This window comes from Phacochoerus africanus, chromosome 8 (genome assembly GCF_016906955.1).
Source record: "Phacochoerus africanus isolate WHEZ1 chromosome 8, ROS_Pafr_v1, whole genome shotgun sequence".
NCBI classification, from domain to species: Eukaryota; Metazoa; Chordata; class Mammalia; order Artiodactyla; family Suidae; genus Phacochoerus; species Phacochoerus africanus.
The window spans coordinates 127,814,238-127,838,069 of NC_062551.1; the positions used below are offsets into that span (position 1 = coordinate 127,814,238).

Sequence of the window (23,832 nt, forward strand, 5' to 3'; positions counted from 1 at the left end):
ATTTGTTATTTGTTGACTTGTTAATGACGGCCATTCTAACCAGTGTGAGGTGGTACCTCATTATAATTTTGATTTGCATTTCTCTAATAATTAGTGATGTTGAGCCTTTCTTCATGTGCTTGTTGGCCATCTGTGTATCTTCTCTGGAGAAATGTTACCAACTCTGATAGCACTTTTGTCAGACAAGCAATTGACAAGTAAAATTTACCCTTATTTTGTAGAAGACAAAAATTAAGAGTCAACACAGTCCAGAAGGATGATCAAGAAACAAGGGAGCAGTGTTCTGTCCCCTCAGGCAGCCCTGAGAGCCTGTGCCCACCCCCTGGGCCTTAGAAAACAGCCTCCATTTGGCCTCACTGCTGCTGAGACCCTCTCCCTGTGGCCATGGACATGAGACTTCCGTCCCCCCCAGCGACCACCTCAGAATTAAGTCCTGAGACAGTAGAGTGGACTGAGCACAGTGATCACAGGCAGAATGAAGAACTTGTCAGACAGTGGTCTCCCTGCCAGCCTGTGGGAAGGCAGAGGCGAAAGCCAGGAAGATAAACCCAGGCGACTCGACCAGGCTTGTTCTTGGCTATTTCCTCACCTTGTCTGTGCTGAGACTGCCCGGAAGTGCAGATGGTGTGAGTCTCAGTCAGACGAGAGACTGTTCTTCCTGGTGTGGTACCAGGAAATCACATGGTCTATGATAAACTAGAAGGTCCCACCCTCTTCAGGTGGGTGGCCTGGGTATTTTCCAGCAACTGACCTTGATTAATAAAAGTCTAGCAAATGCTGATCTGCTTTGTGGGGATGAGTAATCAGTGCCCTGGAGCACACAGGTGGCAAAGCCAGAGTCTCCATTTACAAATCCATTTTGAACGGGCAATTATATCCTCAGAAGGTGACTTAAGGCTTGATGCACTAGGAAGGAATGATTTTAAAACTGATTTTAATGAACATTAATTAACTTCCACTGTCTTTCCCATCTAGCTAAACTTGGAGCCAGAGTTCTCTAAATGTCACACCACCAGGAGGTGAAATTATTCCAGGCACACACAACCACAGATCTGGGGACACAATAGGACATGCACACACGTGCAAACATGGGCGCCAACCCTTAGCTACAGCTCCTAGTCACACCTGTAATCAAGTGCTAATAAGTATTTCATTTGTAGCTGCTATTCTTTCCACTATTTTTAAAAAGTAAAAATTTATCCTCAATCCGTGAAATCTGCTTCATGCCCAATGTCTTTTCATCTTTTCTGGTCTTCAGAACCATCTTAAGAAATGGAGGGAGAATCCAATAGAAGTTACTTAACGGCCTTGAAGCCCAGTTAGAATTCTTCACATGGTGGAGCTGCCTGGCGACCAGCTCAAGACACAGGACCACCCCAGGCTTCAACTCAGCTCTGCTTTTGGGAGGGGACGGTGCAGTTTCAGCTCAATGGGCTCTTGCTAGAGAGCACTGGGTGTGGCCTTAGTGCTCTTCGGCTGTGCTCCAGAGTGGAAGGAATGCATGCTCCATGGGCAGGACACAAAAGGCTGGTGGTGTGAGAACTACGTGCTCCTTCTTCTCAAGGAGGAGGATCAATGCCACTCTGCACTAAGGGGGTCCTGGGCAGCAGCTGGTGCTGTTGGGCTAAAGGGAATGGCAGGCCCAGTCGTCCTCTCTTGATGCTCAGAGGCCAGGACCCCCATGACCACATCCCCCAGCTCTGCTCCCCCTTCCCATCCCCACAGGCCCCATCACACTTCTAGCCAGGTGCCATGGCGATGGTAAGAGCTAACACTCACAAGATGCCCTAAGGGGGTCAGGCACTGCTCTGAAGATTTCCAAATATTTAATCCTCGCAACTGGGGTTTAACAGATGTGGAAACTGAGGCACAAGAGAGATGAGGTAACCTGCCAGGGCCACGTGGCTGGTAGGGTGAGGACCATGACTGACCCAGGAGGTCGAGGATGGTGGTGGTTCTAAGGGAGCTAGAGTGAAAAACTCAAAGTTCAGACAAGGAGCTGAACTGAGAGGGCTCAGCATCAGCAGTGAGACAGCCTGGACCCAGTCAGTCCTCCCACTGTGTGGGGCCTCTACCCAAGTCCGAACCACGTGTAACCAAGCCGCACATCCAGACTCAGCCAGCCCTGAGCCCTGGAGCATGAGCGTCCCTCCTGGGCCCATCTCGCCACTGGGCATCCAGAGGACAGAGCTGGTCTGGTTCTGCCAGGCAGAACACTTCCAGAGGCCCAGAACCATGGGGCACAGATGCCAGCTATTCTGAGGGTCCAAGTGGTCCTTCTTCCTGCCCTCAACACAAACCTTAACTCTGATTGGGGCTGCTGTGCGGGCCCACGGTCTAGACATGACATCCCCAGTGATTAAAGCAGCAAAAGACCCCTGTCTCATCTCACCAGCCCCGATGCACTGTGCTGGCGGCTAAGCCTGGCTCAGGCCCCCACTCGACAGCCCTTCCCAGCCCCTCTGCTTCGTGGAAGTCACCTCAGTGAAGAGCTCTCCCCATTTCCCACCCTCTCATATTTAATCTTCTTTAGGGTGTAGGAGAAAGGCAAGCAGATAAGAAGAAACATGAAATTTCCAGTGAAAACACAGGGTCTCTCAGGAGCAGGACTGGATTTCCAGGGCAGAATGGGGATTGGGCATTTCTGAAAATCCAGCTTGTCTGACAGGCGTCAGACCCCACTCACTCAGGCTCCTGAATGCAAAGCAATTTCAGCTTCAGAGCAGTGGGTATGGAGTCACATTCCATACCATCTCCTGCCTCTGAGATGCCACTCAAGCCTCATGGGGTCACCGTTCCCTCCAGGAGGAGCAGGGCCATCCACGTGTCCACCCTTCCAGCCCTGGCTCCGCAGCCCGGGGCTGTGATTCAGCCTGTATTTACGGGACACTACAGTGGTTACTGGAGGGGACAACTGTAATTGAAACAGCCGAAAATAACCACTGGCAGAAAACCCCATACTTAGAGCAGACCTCCTTCAGCAATTCCCATGGCTGGCATTCAACAGTGCAGGCCTGGCCAGCACGGCAAACCAACTGTCTTCTTTCCTCTCCAAGAAGAGCACAGAAGCACCACCAAGAGGCCAGGGGACTGTTAGCCAGGTTCTCATCCCTTCCCGACTCGACCAAGGGCCCCAGTCTCTGCGCCTCCCCCATCAGCTGAGTCCCACACAGACACAACCACAGCCCTTTCGAAGGCGAGGCCGGCCAGCAGTAGGTGAGCTCCCAAAAGGCAAGTGCCTCTGTTCTATGAGATGCTTCTCGTCTTCCTCACAGACAGCTCCTGAGCATGAATCCTGGGGAGCTGTTCCCTGGATGTGGCAGGTCCCCCTGACCCTACACAGCACTCAGAGGCAAGCCCCTGCCCTGGCTCGTCTACCTGATACCCACGAAGACCTTCTGAGGGACAGAGCTTTGTGGGGGGCCCCTCAGGCCATAGATGCCCCTTCTAGAGAGAGGCAAAGCCTAGTGTAACTCAACTCATGTTAAATACCTGCAGAGGTTCAGAGCCAAATGAAATATTGCTTCAAGACATCCTAGACAGCTGGATAGAGATTTCACATGCGATGTGATTTACCACAGTACTCACTTGTCAGTGTGTACAATTCAACAGTGTTGGTGCACTCAGAGTTGTGTCATCACCACCACCGCCTAATTCCAGAGCATTTTCATCATTCCAAAAGGAAACCCTGAACCCATTAACAATCACTCCTCACCCCAAACCTGAGGTTGTGACTTCTGCTAGTTTATCAATCATTCCAGAGTCTTTTTATGCAAATACAAGCAAACATGGACATGGTCTTACTCTTTTGTTTCAGTGAGAAATGGATTATACACATGATTTTGCACCCTGTGTTTTCCACTTAATACTAAGAGCCTGGATTTTAAGATCTGAATGAGTCATCTTCCTGCTGTTTCTAAGGAGCTGCCCCATACACTAGTGGGTCAGGAAAGGGTCCGGACTGGCAGGATTGTCTAAGATGGGCCAATAGCAGGCCAGGAACCGTCCAAAGGAATTTGGTCCTGAAGCCCCCCCCCTCCCCCCCCGCCCAAGCCAATGGAAACTGCAGCCTGTGGATCTGTGCAAGTGCCAAGGTTCTCCGCTGACCACTCCAAGAGGGCAGCAATCCTCTTCCTTCTTTTTTTTTTTTTTGTCTTTTTGCTATTTCTTTGGGCCGCTTCTGCGGCATGTGGAGGTTCCCAGGCTAGGGGTCTAATCAGAACTGTAGCCGCCGGCCTACGCCAGAGCCATAGCAACGCGGGACCCGAGCCGTGTCTGCAACCTACACCACAGCTCCCGGCAATGCCGGATCATTAACCCACTGAGCAAGGGCAGGGACTGAACCCACAACCTCATGGTTCCTAGTCGGATTCGTTAACCACTGCGCCACGACGGGAACTCCTCCTCTTCCTTCTTGACTCACAGCTCTGCCATGGGAGGAAACACGGAGAAACCTGCATAGTCGTGTGTCTCTGAAAAGCCACACAACCTCTCTGGGACTCAGGTTCATCCTTTGTAAGAGGGATAGGCTGCCCTACTCAGAAAGGCCACAGATTTGAGGACACCTGATTCATCCGTGAGGACTCCGTAGCCCCAGACTCTTCAGTGGTCCCTATAGTCCACACAACAAAACCACCACCCTCATACAGGAAACAGGGCACATTTAGGTCCCGCTGTAACAACAGTCTTGAAACCTTAGGCCCGACTCCCTGTGAAACACACAACTTCTGTATGTAGCTCCCTTCACCCACTGCCCTAGGGATGCCTGCCTGGTACAGGGCAGGGCCTGGCAGAGTGTCTACAGAGCAAGCCTGGCAGCACACAGCACATGAGGCTTTACTGGGCTGTGGCACCGGGGGATGAGGATTTTAAAAGTAACAGAGGGTAGGAGTTCCCGTCGTGGCACAGCAGAAACGAATTTGACTGGTAACCTTGAGGTTGCGGGTTCGATCCCTGGCCTCGCTCAGTGGGTTAAAGATCTGGTGATGCCGTGAGCTGTGGGGTGGGTCGCAGACACAGCTTGGATCCTGAGTTGCTGTGGCTCTGGCATAGGCTGGTAGCTGCAGCTCTGACTGGACCCCTATCCTGGGAACCTCCATATGCCACAGGTGTGGCTCTCGAAAGCAAAAAAAAAAAAAAAAGTAACAAAGGGTAGGGAGGATGCATTTTAATTTCAGAAGCAACCTCACAACCAGTAGGAATTCCCCAGGAACTCTAGGAGGATCCAGAACTCAAGGATCTATAAGCCTCCTCGTGTCAAGCCTTGAAATGTGCATGAGGAAGTACAAGGTCTTCCTAGTCTGTGAATGAGTGCTTGACCCTGATGTTATGGCAACTTCAAATTCCTCTGATTCTGACAGCACAGGAGATTCATCAATGTTTGTCAACCGAGCGTGTGTTCACTTTTGATGACGAGAGACAAGAAAGAGTGGCTGGAGAGATGGTTTAGGTGGTTGACTTCCTTATACTGAGAAATGTGTCTCCCAAACCCTGAATCTAAACCTTGGTCAGTCTCAGATTCTGCCCTCTGATGACCTTGTGCATCAAAAAAGTGCATCTCATGTTTTTGTTTTGTTTTTTTCTTTTTAAGGTTGCACCTGTGGCATACGGGAGTTCCCAGGCCAGGGGTTTTCAAACTGGAGGTGCAGCTGCCAGCCTATGCCATAGCCACAGCAACACTGGATCCAAGCTGCATCTGCAACCCACACCACAGCTTACAGCAATGCTGGATCCTCAACCCCCTGAGCTAGGACAGGGATTGAACCTACATCCTCACAGAGACAATGTCGGGTCTTTAACCCACTGAGCCACAACAGGAACTCCCATCTCATGTTTTCAGCGTCAACCACATGAAGAACGTCCATCTAAGTGATGCTTAAAAAAACTGGGTCAGGAGTTCCCGTCGTGGCGCAGTGGTTAATGAATCCGACTAGGAACCATGAGGTTGCGGGTTCGATCCCTGCCCTTGCTCAGTGGGTTAATGATCCGGCGTTGCCGTGAACTGTGGTGTAGGTTGCAGACACGGCTCGGATCCCGCATTGCTGTGGCTCTGGCGTAGGCCGGTGGCTACAGCTCTGATTCGACCCCTAGCCTGTGAACCTCCATATGTCGTGGGAGCAGCCCCAAAGAAATAGCAAAAAGACAAAAACAAAACAAAACAAAACAAAAAAAACCACCAAAAACTGGGTCAAAGGTGACAGCAGCAGACAATGTACCCTCTGCATGGGCACCTGCTCCCAAAGGCAAGCACTCTTTGGTGGTCTCTGAAGCTGATCTCTCCACCAACGTGGTACAGGGGATGAGCAGGGGTCATTTGGGCAGAACTGTGCAAATGTCCACCCCAACTGAAGCCCACCCCAGAGTGAGCCAAGGCTGAGAGGAGAGGAGACCTAAGGCTATGGGGTTGGGGGAGGGCTCTTGGGGCTGGCGTGAGGGTACCTGAAGGGCAGGCTGGGCTCCCCACCAAGCAACAGCCACTACTGCCAGGCCACGCTGGGCCTGAGGGAAGACAAGGAGGACATGACCAGCACACTGGCCTGGGTGAGGAGGGTCGCCAGCCCCTCTCTCCCTGGTTTCCTGCTCTTCTGTCAGCAGAATCCCGGGCTCAGGGTGTCTTGATGTTCCCCTCGTCCGTGTTTGGGAGGTGGAAGGAGAAGGGTTTGGAGGGAAGCTGATCTGCAGCATAGTAGCCACTGCCCTGGCAGCAGAGTCCTGGAGTTGTCAGGGTCCCCAGCCACAACACAAGCACGCATCATGAGAGATGTCATAGTTCCTGACCTGAACTTCACAGCTCAGAGGGACCTCAAGCAGGTGGAAGACAAGTCAGAGCGACCAACCCTCCTGAGTTACTGCTGACACCCCGGTGTTATCGGGAGGAGTTGGAGTAATTTAACCTGATGCTCACCATGTGCAATCTCAAGTCCAAGAAGCAACTCCCTCACCACTAACCTCTGGTCTAGGAGTGGTCAGTGCATGGGAACCAGAGGGATAAGGTTGGGCTGTGGACAAAGCCCCCGGGAAAGGCCTTGTTCTCTGCAGGGACATCATGACTCCACTAAGTGACAATTAATTCCTAAGTGATCTTTCTGAAAAAGTATAATTCCTCACTCTTGATTTGAAATTCTTTTTTTTTTTTTGTCTTTTTGCCATTTCTTGGGCTGCTCCTGCGGCACACGGAGTTTCCCAGACTAGGGGTCTAATCAGAGCTGTAGCCACTGGCCTACGCCAGAGCCACACCAATGCCAGATCTGAGCCAAGTCTGCAACCTACACCACAGCTCACGGCAATGCCAGATCCTTAACCCACTGAGTAAGGCCAGGGATCAAACCCGCAACCTCATGGTTCCTAGTCGGATTCGTTAACCACTGCGCCACAATGGGAACTCCTTGATTTGAAATTCTAACAAGACCACAGATATATGTCAGTTATAAATGTACCCCATGGATATTTTATGGGAATTTATACCTGGGCAGTGACACTTTTTGGAGTTTGACGTTAATGTACCCAAACACACGATGTTTTTAGGGGTATAGGTTCACTGAGAAGATGAAAAAATTCAGGGGGTGGATGGTGGTTGAACAACAATGTGAATATACTGAATATTCCTGAACTGCACACTTATAAAATGGTTAAAACAGTAAATTTTATGTTACATATGTTTTACCACAATAAAAAAAAGCCTTTATTACTCGATATGTACTGTATCATATATATTGACTCCTTTAGAGTTTAACAAGGTACAGCATTCCCAAGCCCAGCCTATCTCCACTCTGTAGTTCTAGTGGACGTTGGAGTACGGCTGGGCAGGGCCAAGGGGGCATATTCTGCATTCATGCCTCCCCACAAAGCAACTTAGGAGTAAACAGCTCCAAATACAACTGTCACTCTCTCACCCTATTTCTCTGTCTGCAATTTTTGTTTTTTCCTTTTTATAGTCACACCTGTGGCATATAGACGTTCCTGGGCTAGGAGTTGAATTGGACCTGCATCTGAGGCCTATGCCACAGCCACAGCGACGCCAAGGTTCCGTGACCTGTGATGCATCTTGTGGCGACAATGGATCCTTAACTCACTGAGCAAGGCCAGGGATGGAACCTGCATCCTCACAGTCAACATGTCAGGTTCCTAACCCGCTGAGCCACACGGAACTCCTGTCTGCACTTGTTGGACTCTACAAAATGGTTTGGGCCTTCATGAGAACATGGGTGCAGAAAGAGTACATTGTAGAAGGCGGTTCTGTGCTGAATCATTTTCCCACAGGACAGGATGGAAAGTACAGAGATACAGGACAGAAACAGGAAGACAAACTACTATGCAAGAGGAAATCCAAAGCTTGCTTATGTTCTGGAAAAGGGGAAAAGTTCACAGTGGAAATTTTTAATCTCTGGACTCCAAACCAGTACAGGTAAATCATCTGTACAATGAACTGCTTTGCACTAATGTACCACTGACGTTTACTGTGTTATAAATAAGCATTCTTTTTTTTTAAAATAATGATGTTTATTTTTTCCATTACAGCTGGTTCACGTGTTCTGTCAATTTTCTCCTGTACAGCATGGTGACCCTGTTACACATACATATATATATATATTCTTTTGTCTCACATTATCATGCTCCATCATAAGTGGCTAGATAAATAAGGACTCTTGGGAGTTCCTGTTGTGGCTCAGCGGTAACAAACACACTACATGGGTTCAATCCCTGGCCTTGCTCAGTGGGTTAAAGGATCTGGTGTTGCCGTGAGCTGTGGTGTAGGTCACAGATGTGGCTTGGATCTGGCATTGCTGTGGCTGTGGTGTAGGCCAGCAGCTACAGCTCAGGTTTGATCCCTAGCCTGGGAATTTCCATTTGCTGTGGGTGTGGCCCTAAAAGACTAATAAATAAATAAGGATTCTCCTATCTATAGAAAAATAATATGGTCATATTGTGGGCCACTAAGTCAGTCTCAGTTCTGAGCTGCAGACAGTCACATGTCACGTCCACTACAGTGAGACACCTGGATGTCATTCCCTCTAAACTCTCAATTGAAAGGTGCCAGATAAGCCCTCACTAGGGGGTATTGTAAATAAATTCCAAACAACTTTAGTGGAGAATTATATTTGGAGTGTTTGACACTTCTTGAAGCTTCAGTTTCATCGTACACAAAAGGAGAACAATCATAAAACTTGGTTTGTTGTGACAGCCACATGATGATTTGAAAGTCCTGGGTCAACATCAAACTGTTCAATGAGCATTTGTCTTTGAGGGTGCAAGGAATATATGTATCCTGAGGCAGTGGGGAGTCACGGGAGAAGCCAACTCTGACCTGCATCCAGGAGTTCTGGTTCCTGGGCTGGGAGAGTGCCAGAATCTGCATCTCACAAGCCCCTCTCCTTCCTGGAGTTCTCACGAAGGGGCTGCCCAGGCCCGGTGGGAATTACTTCTGATGGCTCCTCAAGTAAGATGGCAACAATGGTGAGTCTTAGGAAGGAATGGATGTTAAAGGGAAACAGGAGGGCTGTGACTGCGCTGGGGAATAACATTGGCAAACACAGAAGTCAGAATGCCAGATGCTGGCATGAGGAGCCATGTGCACCTTAATGAAAAATGTGAAGAGGACCCTTGAAGCTGCCATGGGACCTGAGCTGCATGTCAGGGGCCAGTCCAGCCTTTAAGCTGCTGAGCAAGGTGTCTGGGCAGAAGGACTGGGTGACAGGCAGGAGACTCGCTTGGCAAGACCCTGGGTCCCCTGGGCCATGCAGTGGAGTCTCAGAGACACAGAGGTGGGGGTACGGCTGGCAGAACTTGGAGAAATAGTCAACAGTGCTGGAATGAGTAAGTCATCAAAGAGCTGGTAGTTCTGTGACTCTCATGAAGGATGATCTTAAAAGCCAAATCTGCAGTGGGGGCTCTAATTTGACAGCACAGAGTTAGGGCTGGCTGACCTAGCTACAGTCAGAGGAGAATGAAAAATCCGACTTTTGGAAGCTGCCAGGCTAGGGTCCCTTCTGCCAAACCTCTGTGCTGTTGACACCCATCCCCAACAGGGGCCGGGAAAGCTCAAACCTAATCTCTTGCTTTCAAAGGCCCAGTGGGTCTGGCACTTCTTCTCTTCTTTTTTTTTGCCTTTTTGCCTTTTTGCCTTTTTGCCTTTTCTAGGGCCGCTCCTGCGGCATATGGAGGTTCCCAGGCTAGGGGTCTAATCAGAGCTGTAGCCGCTGGCCTATGCCAGAGCCACAGCAACGTGGGATCCGAGCCAAGTCTGCAACCTACACCACAGCTCATGGCAACACCAGATCCTTAACCCACTAAGCAAAGGCAGGGATTGAACCCGCAACGTCATGGTTCCTAGTTGGATTCGTTAACCACTGCACCACGACGGGAACTCCAGGGGTCTGGCACTTCTTGATCTGCTGGCTTTCAGGGACATTTAATAAAACATGACATCAGATTGTAACTCCACTCCAGTCCAGGCACGGGACCGTCCCAAACTGCACACCTGCTCTGGGGACATGGCCAGCTCTCTGGCTCACTCAGCACAGCTGGTTTTCCAGCCATAAAGGAGCGTGTGATCCAGGAAACCATGGGTTATCATCAGGCTGCAGAGAAAGCAGGTGTGGCGGGCTATCCGAAAAGCCTCTCCAGGGGCCACCACCCGCAATGGGACCTCTGCCACGACACAGAGTGCCTGCATAACCCTCCCCACAGTTCTCCATCAGCTGTGGCACAACCTGCTTGCTCTTGCAGGACCCACTGCATCTTTGGGGCTACAATGCACACTCCCATGTGGCCCCAGTAGAATAGGCACTTAGGGAGCAGGGCCAGGACTCAACCTGCCTGCTGTGGCACTTGAGGAACCATGAGATCCAATGAGTCCAAGAAGGAATGACTATTCGCAGGCCTGAATGGTAGGTGGGCCTCAGGGCTTTGCCTCCGTGGGAGCACACACAGGAGGTGGGGGGATGTGGATGCAGGGTTTACGGGCAGGGCCATTTTAGAAGGCCCAAGAACACCATCCTCCTAAAAACAGGTGACAGCATATAATCCCACCCACCCTGGAAACAGAAACAGCCCTGTAACATTATCTGAGGGGTATGCTGCTTTATTTTTAAAAAGATATTTTTAAGAGAAATCCTACCAACATAGGCAGCCTGACAACCAAGATTATCAGCTTAAACATAAAAAGAAAGCCCCAAACCATACCTCTGTGCTTGGCCTTATTTCCCATCAAACTAGAAATACTTGAGCCCCTCCTCCTGAGAACCGGCATAAACACATGTGTTAATCGTCACAAACAAGCCACTCTGATAAGATAGAAAAGAAATAATATGATACCATGTTCAGCCACGCCATCCTCTGGCCTCTGTGGAAGCAGAGTGCTTCAACAGGCGCAATCCCCCCCGCGTGTGCCCTCTCTCCCCAGGAGCTCAGGTCCTGCAGGTCTGCAGCTCCCACCCAGCAAGGCCAGGCTGGAGGGTGCTCCCTGAACTCAGGAGTCTAGAGCAGGATGATCAGCTTTTGGGGGCAGGCTGGGACCCACAAGATAGAAGTTGAGTTCCTAGATTCATGGAGTCCATGTGGCCCAAGGTGGGGGCTATCCTAGGGGAAGGGCAGCCCCTCTCCCCACATTACTGGCCAGACCCTTGCTGGCCTTCACTGTAGCATTCAAGAGCATAAATTCAGAGCTCATGAATTTCTATGCAACACACACAGACAGCCTCCGAAGATGTGTTTTAAAAAGACCCAATTTAAATGTCATTCTAATGCTCTGCGAAAGAGAGATCCACTGGTGGGAGTTCCTTTCATGGTTCAGCTGTTAACGAACCCGACTAGTAAACATGAGGCTGGGGGTTCGATCCCTGGCCTTGCTTAGTGGGGTTAAGGATCTGACGTTGCCATGAGCTGTGGTGTCATAGACATGGCCTGGATCCTGAGTTGCTGTGGCTGTGGTGTAGGTTGGCAGCTGCAGTTCCGATTCAAGCCCTAGCCCGAGAACTTCCATATGCTGCAGAAAAAAAAAAGCAAAAAAAAAAAAAAGAGAGAGAGAGAAAGGGACAGATCCACTGGCAAAAAATGTTCAAAATCTGCATGTTTTTTAATTTGGCAAGAACATTGCTGCCAATTAATCCTGAATCTGACATGTATATAAAAATATACAGGAGTTCCCGTCGTGGCGGAGTGGTTAACAAATCTGACTAGGAACCATGAGGTTGCGGGTTTGATCCCTGCCCTTGCTCAGTGGGTTAACGATCCGGCGTTGTTGTGAGCTGTGGTATAGGTCGCAGACGCGGCTCGGATCCCGAGTTGCTGTGGCTCTGGCGTAGACCAGTGTCTACAGCTCCGATTAGACCCCTAGACTGGGAACCTCCATGTGCCGTGGAAGTGGCCCAAGAAATGGCAAAAAGACAAAAAAATATATATATATACATATATACACACAACAGTTTATTATAAGTAAAAATTGGAACAGTTTAAATATAAATTAATATGGGGTTGGCTACATTTTGTTACATTCATTTAACTGATATGTCTGTTCAAAAGATGATGTACATCCATATAGTCTACAAAGAGTCAAAAATATGAGGCTAGGTTAAAATAATCTCTACAGTATGTGTATTACGACCCTGTTTATGTAAAGCTATATCCAACTAACCGTATCTATACCATGAGGTCTGGAGGGGGTTCAGCAAACTGGTAGCAGCAGTCACCTCAGGGTGGTAGAGTTGTTTATTTCCAGGTTGTTTAATTTTCCTTTACAACTATGTTACAAAAAAATATTTTTTTTATGGCCACACCGGTGGCATAAGGAAGTTCCTAGGCCTAGGCTTGGAGTCAAATTAGAGCTGCGGCTGAAGCCTAAGCCACAGCCACACCAGATCTGAGACACATCTGTGACCTACGCCACAGCTCTCGGCAACACCGGATCTTTAACCCACTGAGTGAGGCCAGGGATTGAACCTGCATCCTCACGCAGGCAATGTCGGGTCCTTAAACTGCTGAGACACAACAGGAACTCAAAAAAACCATTTTTAAAACAAAAGGTTTACAGAGTTTAATGACCTAGGATGCGTGTATGATATGAAAGGAATTTTTTTCCCCTAGTCCATCCTCATTTTATTTTTTTCTTTTTAAAATGAATTTTATTATATTTAGAGTTGTACAACCATCATCACAACCCAATCAGGATCTTTGAAAGACTCCAAATTACTAATATGATGGGCTTGACTGTGAAAAAGTATATATGACTAGCAAGTAAATGTGAAGAGTAGAATCCAATTTCATCTGTGTAAACTCTCCCCATTTATTTACAAGAAGTTCTGTGGGACCGTCAGAAAACAAAATCAGCCGTTGCTGTCTTCCCCTCCCTTCCAAAGGTTCAGCTGGAGGGGAAGACGCAGCCCACTAACACAGGTGGATTGAGCTGTGCCCAGCAGACAGTGAGGGCTGCAGAGTGGCCAGCCTCTCCAGGACATGCCCCTGGATTCTTCTGGATGGTGGGCAGCTCTGGCTTTGCTTGCTTTTTAATGAGCTACGTCAGCACATTCTCTCCCCATCTACTCCTGCTCCAGGGGTGAGCACGGGCTTGAGGCATTTTGTTTTCTGCATGTTCCCACGGTAGAGCAGTGGGAGTTTCTGCCCTTTTTTACAACTGGGAAGAAAAAAAAAATAAAAAGGGACATTCTCCAAACATGCAAACTTCTAGGAATCAGTGGCAATTAAAAAAGCAAATGTATCTCAAGAAAAAGCTCCCACAGCAGAGGGGTGGTTAACTATAGGTTCTATGCCTGTTCCTGTAAGCGTGGGCACAAAGATGAGGCTAATTCAGCAAAATTACATCTTTACCCTTTCCTCAAAACACACAGCCTCAAAACCTTGGGCAGCATATGAGGAAACAGAATAGAATGGGAGAGATATATAGAAATTCGGTTGTGGCAGCTTAAAACGTTGGACACGCTGAGTGCTTCCTGAGCAGTGAGCCCCCAACTTAGAAACCAAACACACACCCTACTACTTAATTAAGAATTCAAGAAAAGCCATTATAAGCAGAGTTCTGCCAGTGTGTATAACCAAATTCTCAATGTTTCTATAGTTTTACTCTGAAGAACATCCCTTAATTATTTTTTTCTGGCAACTAACATCACAAGTGACATCACATGCAAATACCCCTCTCTCCCTCCCCTGCCCCCAGTCATGCCACTTCTGATAAGTCCAAAAGTCTACAAATGTGTCTTCCTCATTCTCAGAACCCAAAAGAATGTGAGAATGGCAACGGCAGTTAACAGATATATGCAAATGAGCACTATTTATGTTTATTTTGAAAGCAAATGGTTGAAGTTCCTGTTGTGGCTCAGCGGATGATGAACCTGACTAGTATCCATGAGGATGTGGGTTCGATCCCTGGCCTCACTCAGTGGGTTAAGGACCCCGCATTGCTGTGGCGGTGGTGTAGGCTGGCAGCTACAGCTCTGATTAGGCCCCTAGCCTGGGGCCTTCCATATGCTGCGGGTGTGGCCCTAAGAAAATAAAAACATCTTTGTCAAGCCTCTTCTGACACCCCAGGAGGCCCTTACTCCAGGGACAGAAAGCTAGTGAGATTCCATTAGCCTTCCACCTCCGATCCTGGGCTGGGGCCTTGGGGGTAAAAAGTCCCTCTCTTAAATGACAAGAGCCCTGGGATTGCCAGTACTGGGAGGGTTTATTTGATGGCTAAGTAGTGACAAGTCTGCACTTCCTGTTTATTCTGCTAAAAATAGAAATAGATACTCCAAGGGTCTTTGCTGGTCTCCTACGCTCCCAGAGTTGGGCCAGCCTTCCCAATGTTCCTGCATCCTGGACAGGAGTTTGTAGGGAACGGAGCGAATTTGTGATCCAGGTTCCCCCCCAGTGACGATTTCATTCTGGTTAATGCTGTTTTTCTTACTTAAATGGGCAAAGCCTTAATGTGAAAGACATGATAACATCTGTTACTTACCCAAAGGACTCCCCCACAACAGCTTGTAACAGTAGCGAGCCCTGGACAGAGGCGTGACAAAGTGTAGTAAACATAGAAAGAAAAAAGCCTGCAGATGAGAAGGCCAAAGCTGTGGTCCTCTGGCCCTTGTGAGCAGAACTGCCATCTGACATCCTGACAGGGTCCGGGGAGGACAAAAGCCAAGTCCTCGCTGGCTGTTGTCTGAACTCCCAAATGCAGACTATCTACAACTAAGTTTTCAACCCTGAGCCCCCAAACCCTCAGCAATCTGATGAATAAAATGTTCTTAAAGGCATTAAGAGATATGGGATTACGAAAGAAATAAATTACTTTGAAGACAGTGATCAAAAGACTACAGCAAATGTGTGATACAATGCTATGTGTGCTTTCTTAGTAATGCACTGAATAATAATCTGCACTATTTAATAATAATGATAGGAGTTCCTGTCGTGGCTCAGTGGTTAACGAATCTGATTAGGAACCATGAGATTGCGGGTTCGATCCCTGGCCTTGCTTGGTGGGTTAAGGATCTAGAGTTGCCATGAGCTGTGGCGTGGGTTGCAGATGCGGCTTGGATCCTGAGTTGCTGTGGCTCTGGTGTAGGCCTTCGGCTACAGCTCTGATTAGACCCCTAGCCTGGGAACCTCCATATGCTGCAGGTGCAGCCCTAGAATAGATAATAATAATAATAATAATAATAATAATGTAAGTGATATTCAAGATCTCTGGCTACAAGTGACACATGACATAAAAATGGTATCTGTGATTTCTACTGGTAACAAGTTGCAGGTCCTGCTGATGTTACTGTGCCTGCCATCCCCATTCCTACTGAGTTCAAGGTGGGAGCCAGGGTTCCTCCTCTATCAGAAGCCCTTTGGGGACCAGCTCCAGTGTCCAGGGTGCTGTCTTGTGTTTCAATGCCAATGCAGCAGGACAGCAGGGGCTACTTACAGCTGGGGCCATCAAATGAAGCACAGAAGGTACCAGGGGAAGAGATGATTGTTTAAAAATTTTGTATACATAAATTAATTAAAAAGTCAAAGTATTCACACAGATTGAGGATGGCAGAATTTTGGAAAAAAAGGCTTAAGATAAGCCCAGATGACTTCACTCAGGGCTGAGATTCGGACCCAGAAGAACCTGGTTTTAATCTCATACTTTTTATTTTTAACAAATTTGTTGAGATATAATTTACATATCATAGACTCTACCCATTTAAAACATATAATTCAATGGTCATTGTATATTTACAGAGCTGTGCAACTAGCACCACTATCGAATTCCAGAATATTTTCACCATCCAGTAGGGAAACCCCGTACCTCCCAATCTCTCTGCCCCCTCCCCCAGCAATCTATTTTCTGTTTCTATGGATTTGCCCATTCTGGACTTTTCATATACAGTTGATTCTTGTTATTCACAATCGCTACGTTTTACAAAGCTCCATGAACACCAAATTATTGAATACTGAACCATGGCTGCCAGAATATATAGGATTAGGGTCCTGTGAGCCTCTGATCACATTTTCATCCACTGAGCAATACATAAACTTGATTTAATGTGTTTCTGGCTAAGATATATTATTTCATATACACTATTGATTCATTAAAATTGAACTCATGGCCAAAAGCATTTTCTAAGTTAAGCACATCGCATCCATCTCATGTTTAGGGAAACTCTACAGCACTTAAACACTACGCTTGAGGGTAATTTTAAACAGCGAAATATCTCACACTCACACACACACACACAGGGATACTGGGATGACAGTGGAGGAGGAAGCAGCAGGAATGGGTCAACAATGGGGGGGGGGCGGGGAGAATCTGTCCGATATAACTGTTTTGGAAATCAGGGCCTGTTGAAGGCTTGAAACTTCAGGGGGAGGAAATGGAAGATCACCATAATCCGCTCTGGTCAATTTCAGGTCTTAGCACAGGAGCAGGCAGCTGCGCATGTATTTCTGGAGCAGCTTGCAGGAACCAGGGTGGGCAAAGAGGGCCCTGTCCACCAAACATCAGGAATCTGTGTTCTGATGCTGACTGTTTCTTTTGATCATAAAAGTGCAGCCAGAGGCAAGTGGCCATTGTTGTTACACCTCCTGGAACTATTGCGACCCCTCCTCAACGAGCTGAAGTGATCTCCAGGGGATTTCAAAGGTGAGTGCCCTTTTATCCCCCCTCTTTCTCTTTTCCCTATTCACTAGCCAGACATTAAAACTAAGACATTAAAAACAACTGCATATATGAGGAAAGACAGTAACTGCTCATGCCCAAGGAGAGTCTCAGAAAAAACCTAAGAAGTTATTCATTTTAAACCTCATACTGACACTTCACAGACAGCCCACAACAATAATTTAAAACACCACCACCCTCCCACCCCCAACCCACCACCTGGCAAACCCTGGGGAAGGAGTAGAACCTGGTTTCCAGAGTTGCCACATTATTAGATTCAAATGTCCAATGTTTAACAAAAAAAATCACAAGGCATACAAATAAACTGGCCCATTCACAGATAAAAAATAATTCAACAGAATCTGTCCCTGTAAAGACTTAAAGTCAGACTTTAAAACAACAGTCCTAAAAATGCCCAAATAATTTTAGGAAGATGTGAGGAAAGCAAAGAAAATGACATATAAACAAAATGTAAATATCAAAAAAAAAAATGAAAACACAGCATAACAGAACTCATGAGATACAGCAAAAGCAGTGCTAAGGGTAAATTTATAGCTATAATATTTGCATTAAAAAACAAGAGAAGTCTCAAATCAGCAACCTAACTTACAACTTAAGGAACTAAAAAATAAGAACAAACTAAAGTGAAAGCTAACAGAAGGAAGGAAAGGTTAGAACAGATATCAAAAAAATGGAGAAGGGAAAAACAGTGGAACATATTACTGAAACTAAATGTTGGTTCTTCAGGAAGATCAATATAATCAACAAATCTTTAGCTAGATGGACTAAGAAAAAAGAGAAGACCCGAATTATTAAAATGATAGTGAAGACATTACTACCATTTCTACAGAAATAAAAAGGATCAGAAGAGAGTGCTATGAACAATTTTACATTAACAAATTGGATAACCCTGATGAAATGGACAAATTCCTAGAGAAACACAAAACCTACCAAGACTAAATCAAGAAGAAACAGAAAATCTGAATAGACTAGTAAGGAGACTAAAGAGATTGAGTAAGTAACCAAAAATCTCCCAACAAATAAAAGTCCTGGACCAGATGGATTCAGTGATGAATTCTGCCAAACATTTAAAGAAGAACTAATACCAATCCCTCTCAAACTTCCCACCAAATTCAAGAGGGAATAGTTCCCCCCTCATTATAAGGGGACAGCATAAATCTGATAGCAATGCCAGACAAAGGCACTATAAGAGAAGAAAATTACAGACCAACATTCCTTATGAACATTGATGCAAAAATACTCAACAATATACTAGGATACAGACTTCAGCAGCAAGTAAAAGGATTATACACTAAGACCTGGAGGGATTTTTCTTGGAATGCAAGGATGGTAAACACAAAAATCAATCTATCAACAACAAGAAGGGAAAAAAGCATATGATCACCTCAATATCCTATGTTCATGGATCAGATAACTTAATAGTGTTAAAATGTCAACATTGCTCAAACCATTTTACAGATTCAAAGTAATCCCTATCAAAATCCCAATGATGTTTTTTGAAGGAATGGAAAAACTCATCCTTAAATTCATATGGAAACTTAAAGGACTCCGAAGAGCCAAAATAATCTTGAAAAAGAGGCCAGAACTGGAGGACTCATGCTTCCTGATGCTAACAATTCTTACAAAGCTATAATAATCAAAATAGTGTAATATTTGGATAAAAACAGACATAGAGACAGATGGGACAGAATAGAGAAGCCCAGAAATAAACCCTCACATATATAGTCTCATGATTTTTTACAAGGGTGATAAGACCACTAAATTGGTAAAGGACAATATTTTTAACAAGTGGTGTTGGAAAAGTGAACATCCACAAGCAAAAGAATTAAGCTGAACCCTCACCTAACATCCTATACAAAAATTAACTCAAAATGGATCAAGAACCTAAATATAAGACCCAAAACTATAAAACTCTTAGAAGAACACATAGGACAAATGCCTTGTGACACTGGATATGGCAGTGATTTCTTGGATATGACACCAAAGGCACAGATAACAAAAGAAAAATTAGACAAAGTGGACCTCAGGAATATTAAAAAATTTTGTACAAAATCCATAGAGTAAAAGGGCAACCCACAGAAAGGGGGAAAATGTTGGCAAATAATGTATCTGATAAGGGATTAATAGCCAGATAAAGAACTAAAGCTCAACAACTGAAAACATCCCAGGGAAAATTGGGCAAAAGACTTGAATGGACGTTTCTCCAAAGATTATATAGGGATGGTCATTAAGCAAGTGAAAAGAAGCTCAACATCACTTATAATCAGGGAAATGCAAATCAAAACAAGAAACGAGCTACCACCTCATACCCATGAGGATGGCCATGACCCCAAAACTGGCAAGCAAGTGTTGGTGTGGATGAGAAGTTGGAAACCCTTGGTTGATTTGTGGTGGGAATGTAAAGTGGAACAGCCACCATGGAAAATAGTACTATGGGGGTTCCTCCAAAAAATAAAAAATAGAACTACGCTGTGACCCAGCAATTCTGCTTCTGGGTATATACTCAAAGAATTGAAGGCAGAATCTCAAAAAGACATTTGTCTTAAAGAGATATATTCATGCTCACAGCAGCATTATTCACAATAGCTTAAATGTGGAAGAAACCCATGTGTTCATCAATGGATGAATGGATAAGCAAAATGTGGTATATTCATAGAGTGTCATATTATTCATCATTAAAGGAGGAGTAAATTCTGACACTTGCTATAGCATGGAACCTGGAGGACAATCAGCTCAGTGAAGTAAGCCAATCACAAAAGAACAAATACTGTATGATTTCACTTATATGAGGTACTCGGAGTTGTCAAAATCAGAAAGAGTAGAATGGTGGTTGCCTGGGGATAGGGGAGGGAAAATATAGAGTTAGTGTTTAAAAGGTAGAGTGATTCAGTTTAACAAGAAAAGAGTTAGGGGGATGGATGGTGGTGATGGTATTTTAACCCAATTTTACAAAAGGCAGCAGCAGCAAAATGTGGAAAATGTGCCACTATATATACTGTGAAGAGTACGCTTGTTTTGTGGCATGACCTGAAACCAGCAGGAAGAGCAGCACCTACTCAGCCTCAGCTGGAATTTATATCAGCAGCCTGTGCACACCTGCAAATGACTCTAAAAGGGCCCAGGGTACTGACCCTGGGGTTATAAACTGTAGTGAGTTCACAGACACAGAATCCACACATGATGAGGATAGACTGTAAATAGAATCCTACAACACGTGACTGGTTTCACTCATTTGGCATTATTTTCCATCTGTACTGTGGCATGGATCCTTTTGTACTTTATTCCTTTACTTTACATGGCTGGGTAATATTCCATTGTATAGATACACCACATTTAGTTTAATCTATTCATCACCATGGAAACATTTTTCCCATATCCTAGTATTTTGTTGAGAGGTTTTACATCTATATTCATAAGGAATGTTGGTCTCAAGTTTTATTATGATGTCTGTGTGTGGTTCAAGAGAAGAGATTAGTAGGTGGCAAACACACTACTTTTCCCAAATATTACTGAGGTTTATTTCAACATCTGTTAGAAGAATGACTCTTCATTTGTGATAGTAACATAATTTCTTCTTACAATATACACCAAGGTACAAAAAGTTATTAAGTAAATGATGGTGGGTGTGGTTATAGTAAAATCATGAAAATGACATTACTGTGACCAAAACCTCAGAACCCACACTGTAGGAAAAGGACTTGAGTGTCATTTCCAGAGGAACTTCAGCTCTGCCCCACCCAGGACAGACACCATCTGTCACATGGTTAGCAAGTCTTTCCGAACACAGATGGCATCAATCAGGACGGCTGCTGCTTCCACCATCCATGGAAACCAGCTGCCCCTGCCTCTCCCCCAATTTGCCCCTGCCTCTCCCCCAATTTGCCCCTGCTTCTCCCCCTGGGACTTAGTCTTTACAGTTAGGGGCCATTGAGGATGATGAGAAGGGAGCCCCAATTAACCCAGAAAGGATTGAGGGGCCAGGCCTTGTGAACACTGGGAACATTTTCCTTTTTAAGACTGACAACAACCTGAGGTGGGCTCTCTCATTTTATGATGAGAACATTAGGACTCAGAGGTCACAGAGCCAGTAAGAAAGTGCTAGGAAGGGCATGAGTTCAGCTCCTTGCTGTCACATCACAGAGAAAGGCAGGGGCTGTAGGCGAAGTGCTCACACTTGAAACATGAGAGGGTGGAAGTTCCCATGTGTCGCAGCAGGTTAAGGATCTGGCATTGCTGCAGCTGTGGCACAGGCTGCAACTGTGGCACAGGTTCCATCCCTGGCCCAGGAACTTCTATATGCTGAAATTGTTGGGGGGGGGGAGGAAAAAGCAAAACATGAGAGGGTTAGAAAACCTAAGCCAGTTAGTTAAACTTTGGGCTATTTCTCTTGAGGCCAAGGGAGAAAGAAAAAGTAAATAATAAACACAGGATACAGGGCCTGACCCAGCAAGCTGAGCAGCAAAGCCATGTGAGCCACATGTGGAAGTTGGTGCACCTCCACCGGCACTTCCTGTCTCACCTGGGCTTTCGTGAATCAACAGCACAGGTTGCCAAGTGTCACTGGGGCTGGCCTCTTAAAGGTCAAAGAATGCCTGCTGCAGTGCCACGAACCCCAGTCCCACATGTGGCGGCACAGAGAGACCTGTTTCCTACATGGCAGGGGACCAAGTCCCTGCACATATCTGTCACTCACACAGGGCTCCACACCCACTGCTCACACTTCCGCACCTTGTGGGACAACGCCCCGAGCTGGGATGACCAGGGCAGAGATGCGGACGTGGGATCTGGACAACATGCCAGCCCTAGAGCAAGTGATGATGCAACACAGAGAAAGCAGAATAAAAAGGCAAGAGAAGGGGCAGAGGGAGCGTGCGCTGAGGCCAGGCCCTTCTGAGACAGTGGTATGTGAACAGGCACCCAACAGGTATGAGGGGCAGCAAGTTCCAGGTGGGGACAGCCGGGCACCGGTGTGGCTACAGCAAAGGGAAGGAGGAACAGAACAAGGAGGCAGACCCAGGGACTGTGCAGATGCCCCAGCAGCCCTACAGGAAAGTGAACGCCAGTTCCCTGGGGCCACTGTGAGGAAGTGACAGCTGTGTTGACTTTTCGGGACCATCAGCAGGACACAAGGCTCAGCAAGGGCTGCAGATGCAAAGCTTTCTGATCTAGTGCCAGAGAACCAGTCTGAAGTGAGGTCAGTGGGTCCCCTGCTGTTCCCTCTCTGTACGGTCCTTCCCACCACCACAAACAAGAGGACAGCAACAGCCAGTGTTCAGAGCCCTGGCTGTGGCCAGCATGCTCTGAGCACTCTGCATGTGCGGCCTCCTCAACTTAGGACAAGCTGCCTGCCAAGTGCTGCTAGAACACATCATGCAAAGGAGGGTTCAGGTGACAGAGAGCCAGGTGCCAAATCTCCAAACCTCAGCCCCGCGCCTCCCTACACTTACCATGCTTGTCTCATAGATAGATAGACAGACAGATAGACAGACAGACAGACAGACCTGTAATATGCAGAGCTATGGACTATATAGAACTACTGCTGCATCCAACAGCAGGTGACTCGTATTACCCTGGAAGGCCTTCCACCCAGCACACTGTGTGGCTACTCCTAGTCTCTGTGAGGCTGCCCCACTGCCCTGGAGACTAAGACTGTTCCCCCTTTTCCTCATTTGATGAGAGTCCACGACCTTGAATGCAGTGTGCTGCAGCTCTGCAAGTGTCCCCACTGCCATGCTGCTCTGCCAGGGTGGTCCACTCTTGCTGTAGGCACAGAGGGCCACTCGGAAGGAGGGACATTCAGAATCAGGTCAATCATGAAATGCATTTTTCTGAGTGTCAGGCCTTACCTGCCGGTGGTTCTTTTGTTATGTATGTTATTTAGGATTGTTAAATTCTCCCAAGTTTAGAAATGAGAAAACAAATCTATCATGACTCCACAGCGTGGTGCCCCCTTTCAACCATTAACCTGTGTAAGTAATTTGCTTTCACATAAAATGGTATTGTTCCTTGCAGCAAAGCTAGGCCTTCAGAGCTAAAAGTTAACCAAAGTTAAAATCTAAAGCTAACATTTTTTTTCCAACCCTAAAAAGACCGCAGAAAACATACACTGACAACCTTAAGGTTCATTCTTGGGTTACTGGCTCATGCTTTCAGTTAAAATACTGAAAATATCACTGCTATCTTTTCCTCAGTATTTAAAAATCATTAAGTCAACATGATTTAAGGTGGAAATGTAGTTTAAATATTGTTATTCCTTCCTAAGAAATTAACGTTGACCAAACAAATGTTAATTTCTTTGGTTTCCCTCCACAGACTAGAAAACAGAATCATATAGTTCTATAATGACAGACAAAATGGAAAAGAGCTCAGCCTTGGTACCTCGTTTCTGGATGAAGACCCTAAGCAGGGGGTTTGCGCTGGAGACGGCCTTGCAGAAGTTGTCATCATTGTTGATGGGCAGCAGGTCGCCGTGCACATCAGCGTAGCCGATGGTCACCTCGGTGTTGGAGATGTGGTGGGTGTGCAGCACCAGCTTATAGAAGTCTTCAAACTTCCCAGGCTTTTGACGGTCCAAGGAGAACCTTCGGAACTCAGCTCCAAACTACAAGGAAACAGACAAGGTGTATGTGAACAGCAAGGAAAGGGAGTCAGAAGCAAGGTGTGGCTTGTTCGTTTAACCAGGGAGTATCTTC

The 23,832-nt window shown here is 46.6% G+C and overlaps 1 protein-coding gene across 1 annotated transcript in view; it reads right to left on the reverse strand.

Annotated features, from left to right (window-relative positions):
* The window catches only part of PARD6G (par-6 family cell polarity regulator gamma), an 88,730-nt gene that overhangs the window by 40,198 nt on the left and 24,700 nt on the right, over positions 1–23,832 (reverse strand). Inside the window, exon 2 of the mRNA XM_047794180.1 lies at positions 23,519–23,741. Coding sequence (XP_047650136.1) covers positions 23,519–23,741 — 223 coding nt within the window. The remainder of the gene's footprint in view (positions 1–23,518; positions 23,742–23,832) is intronic.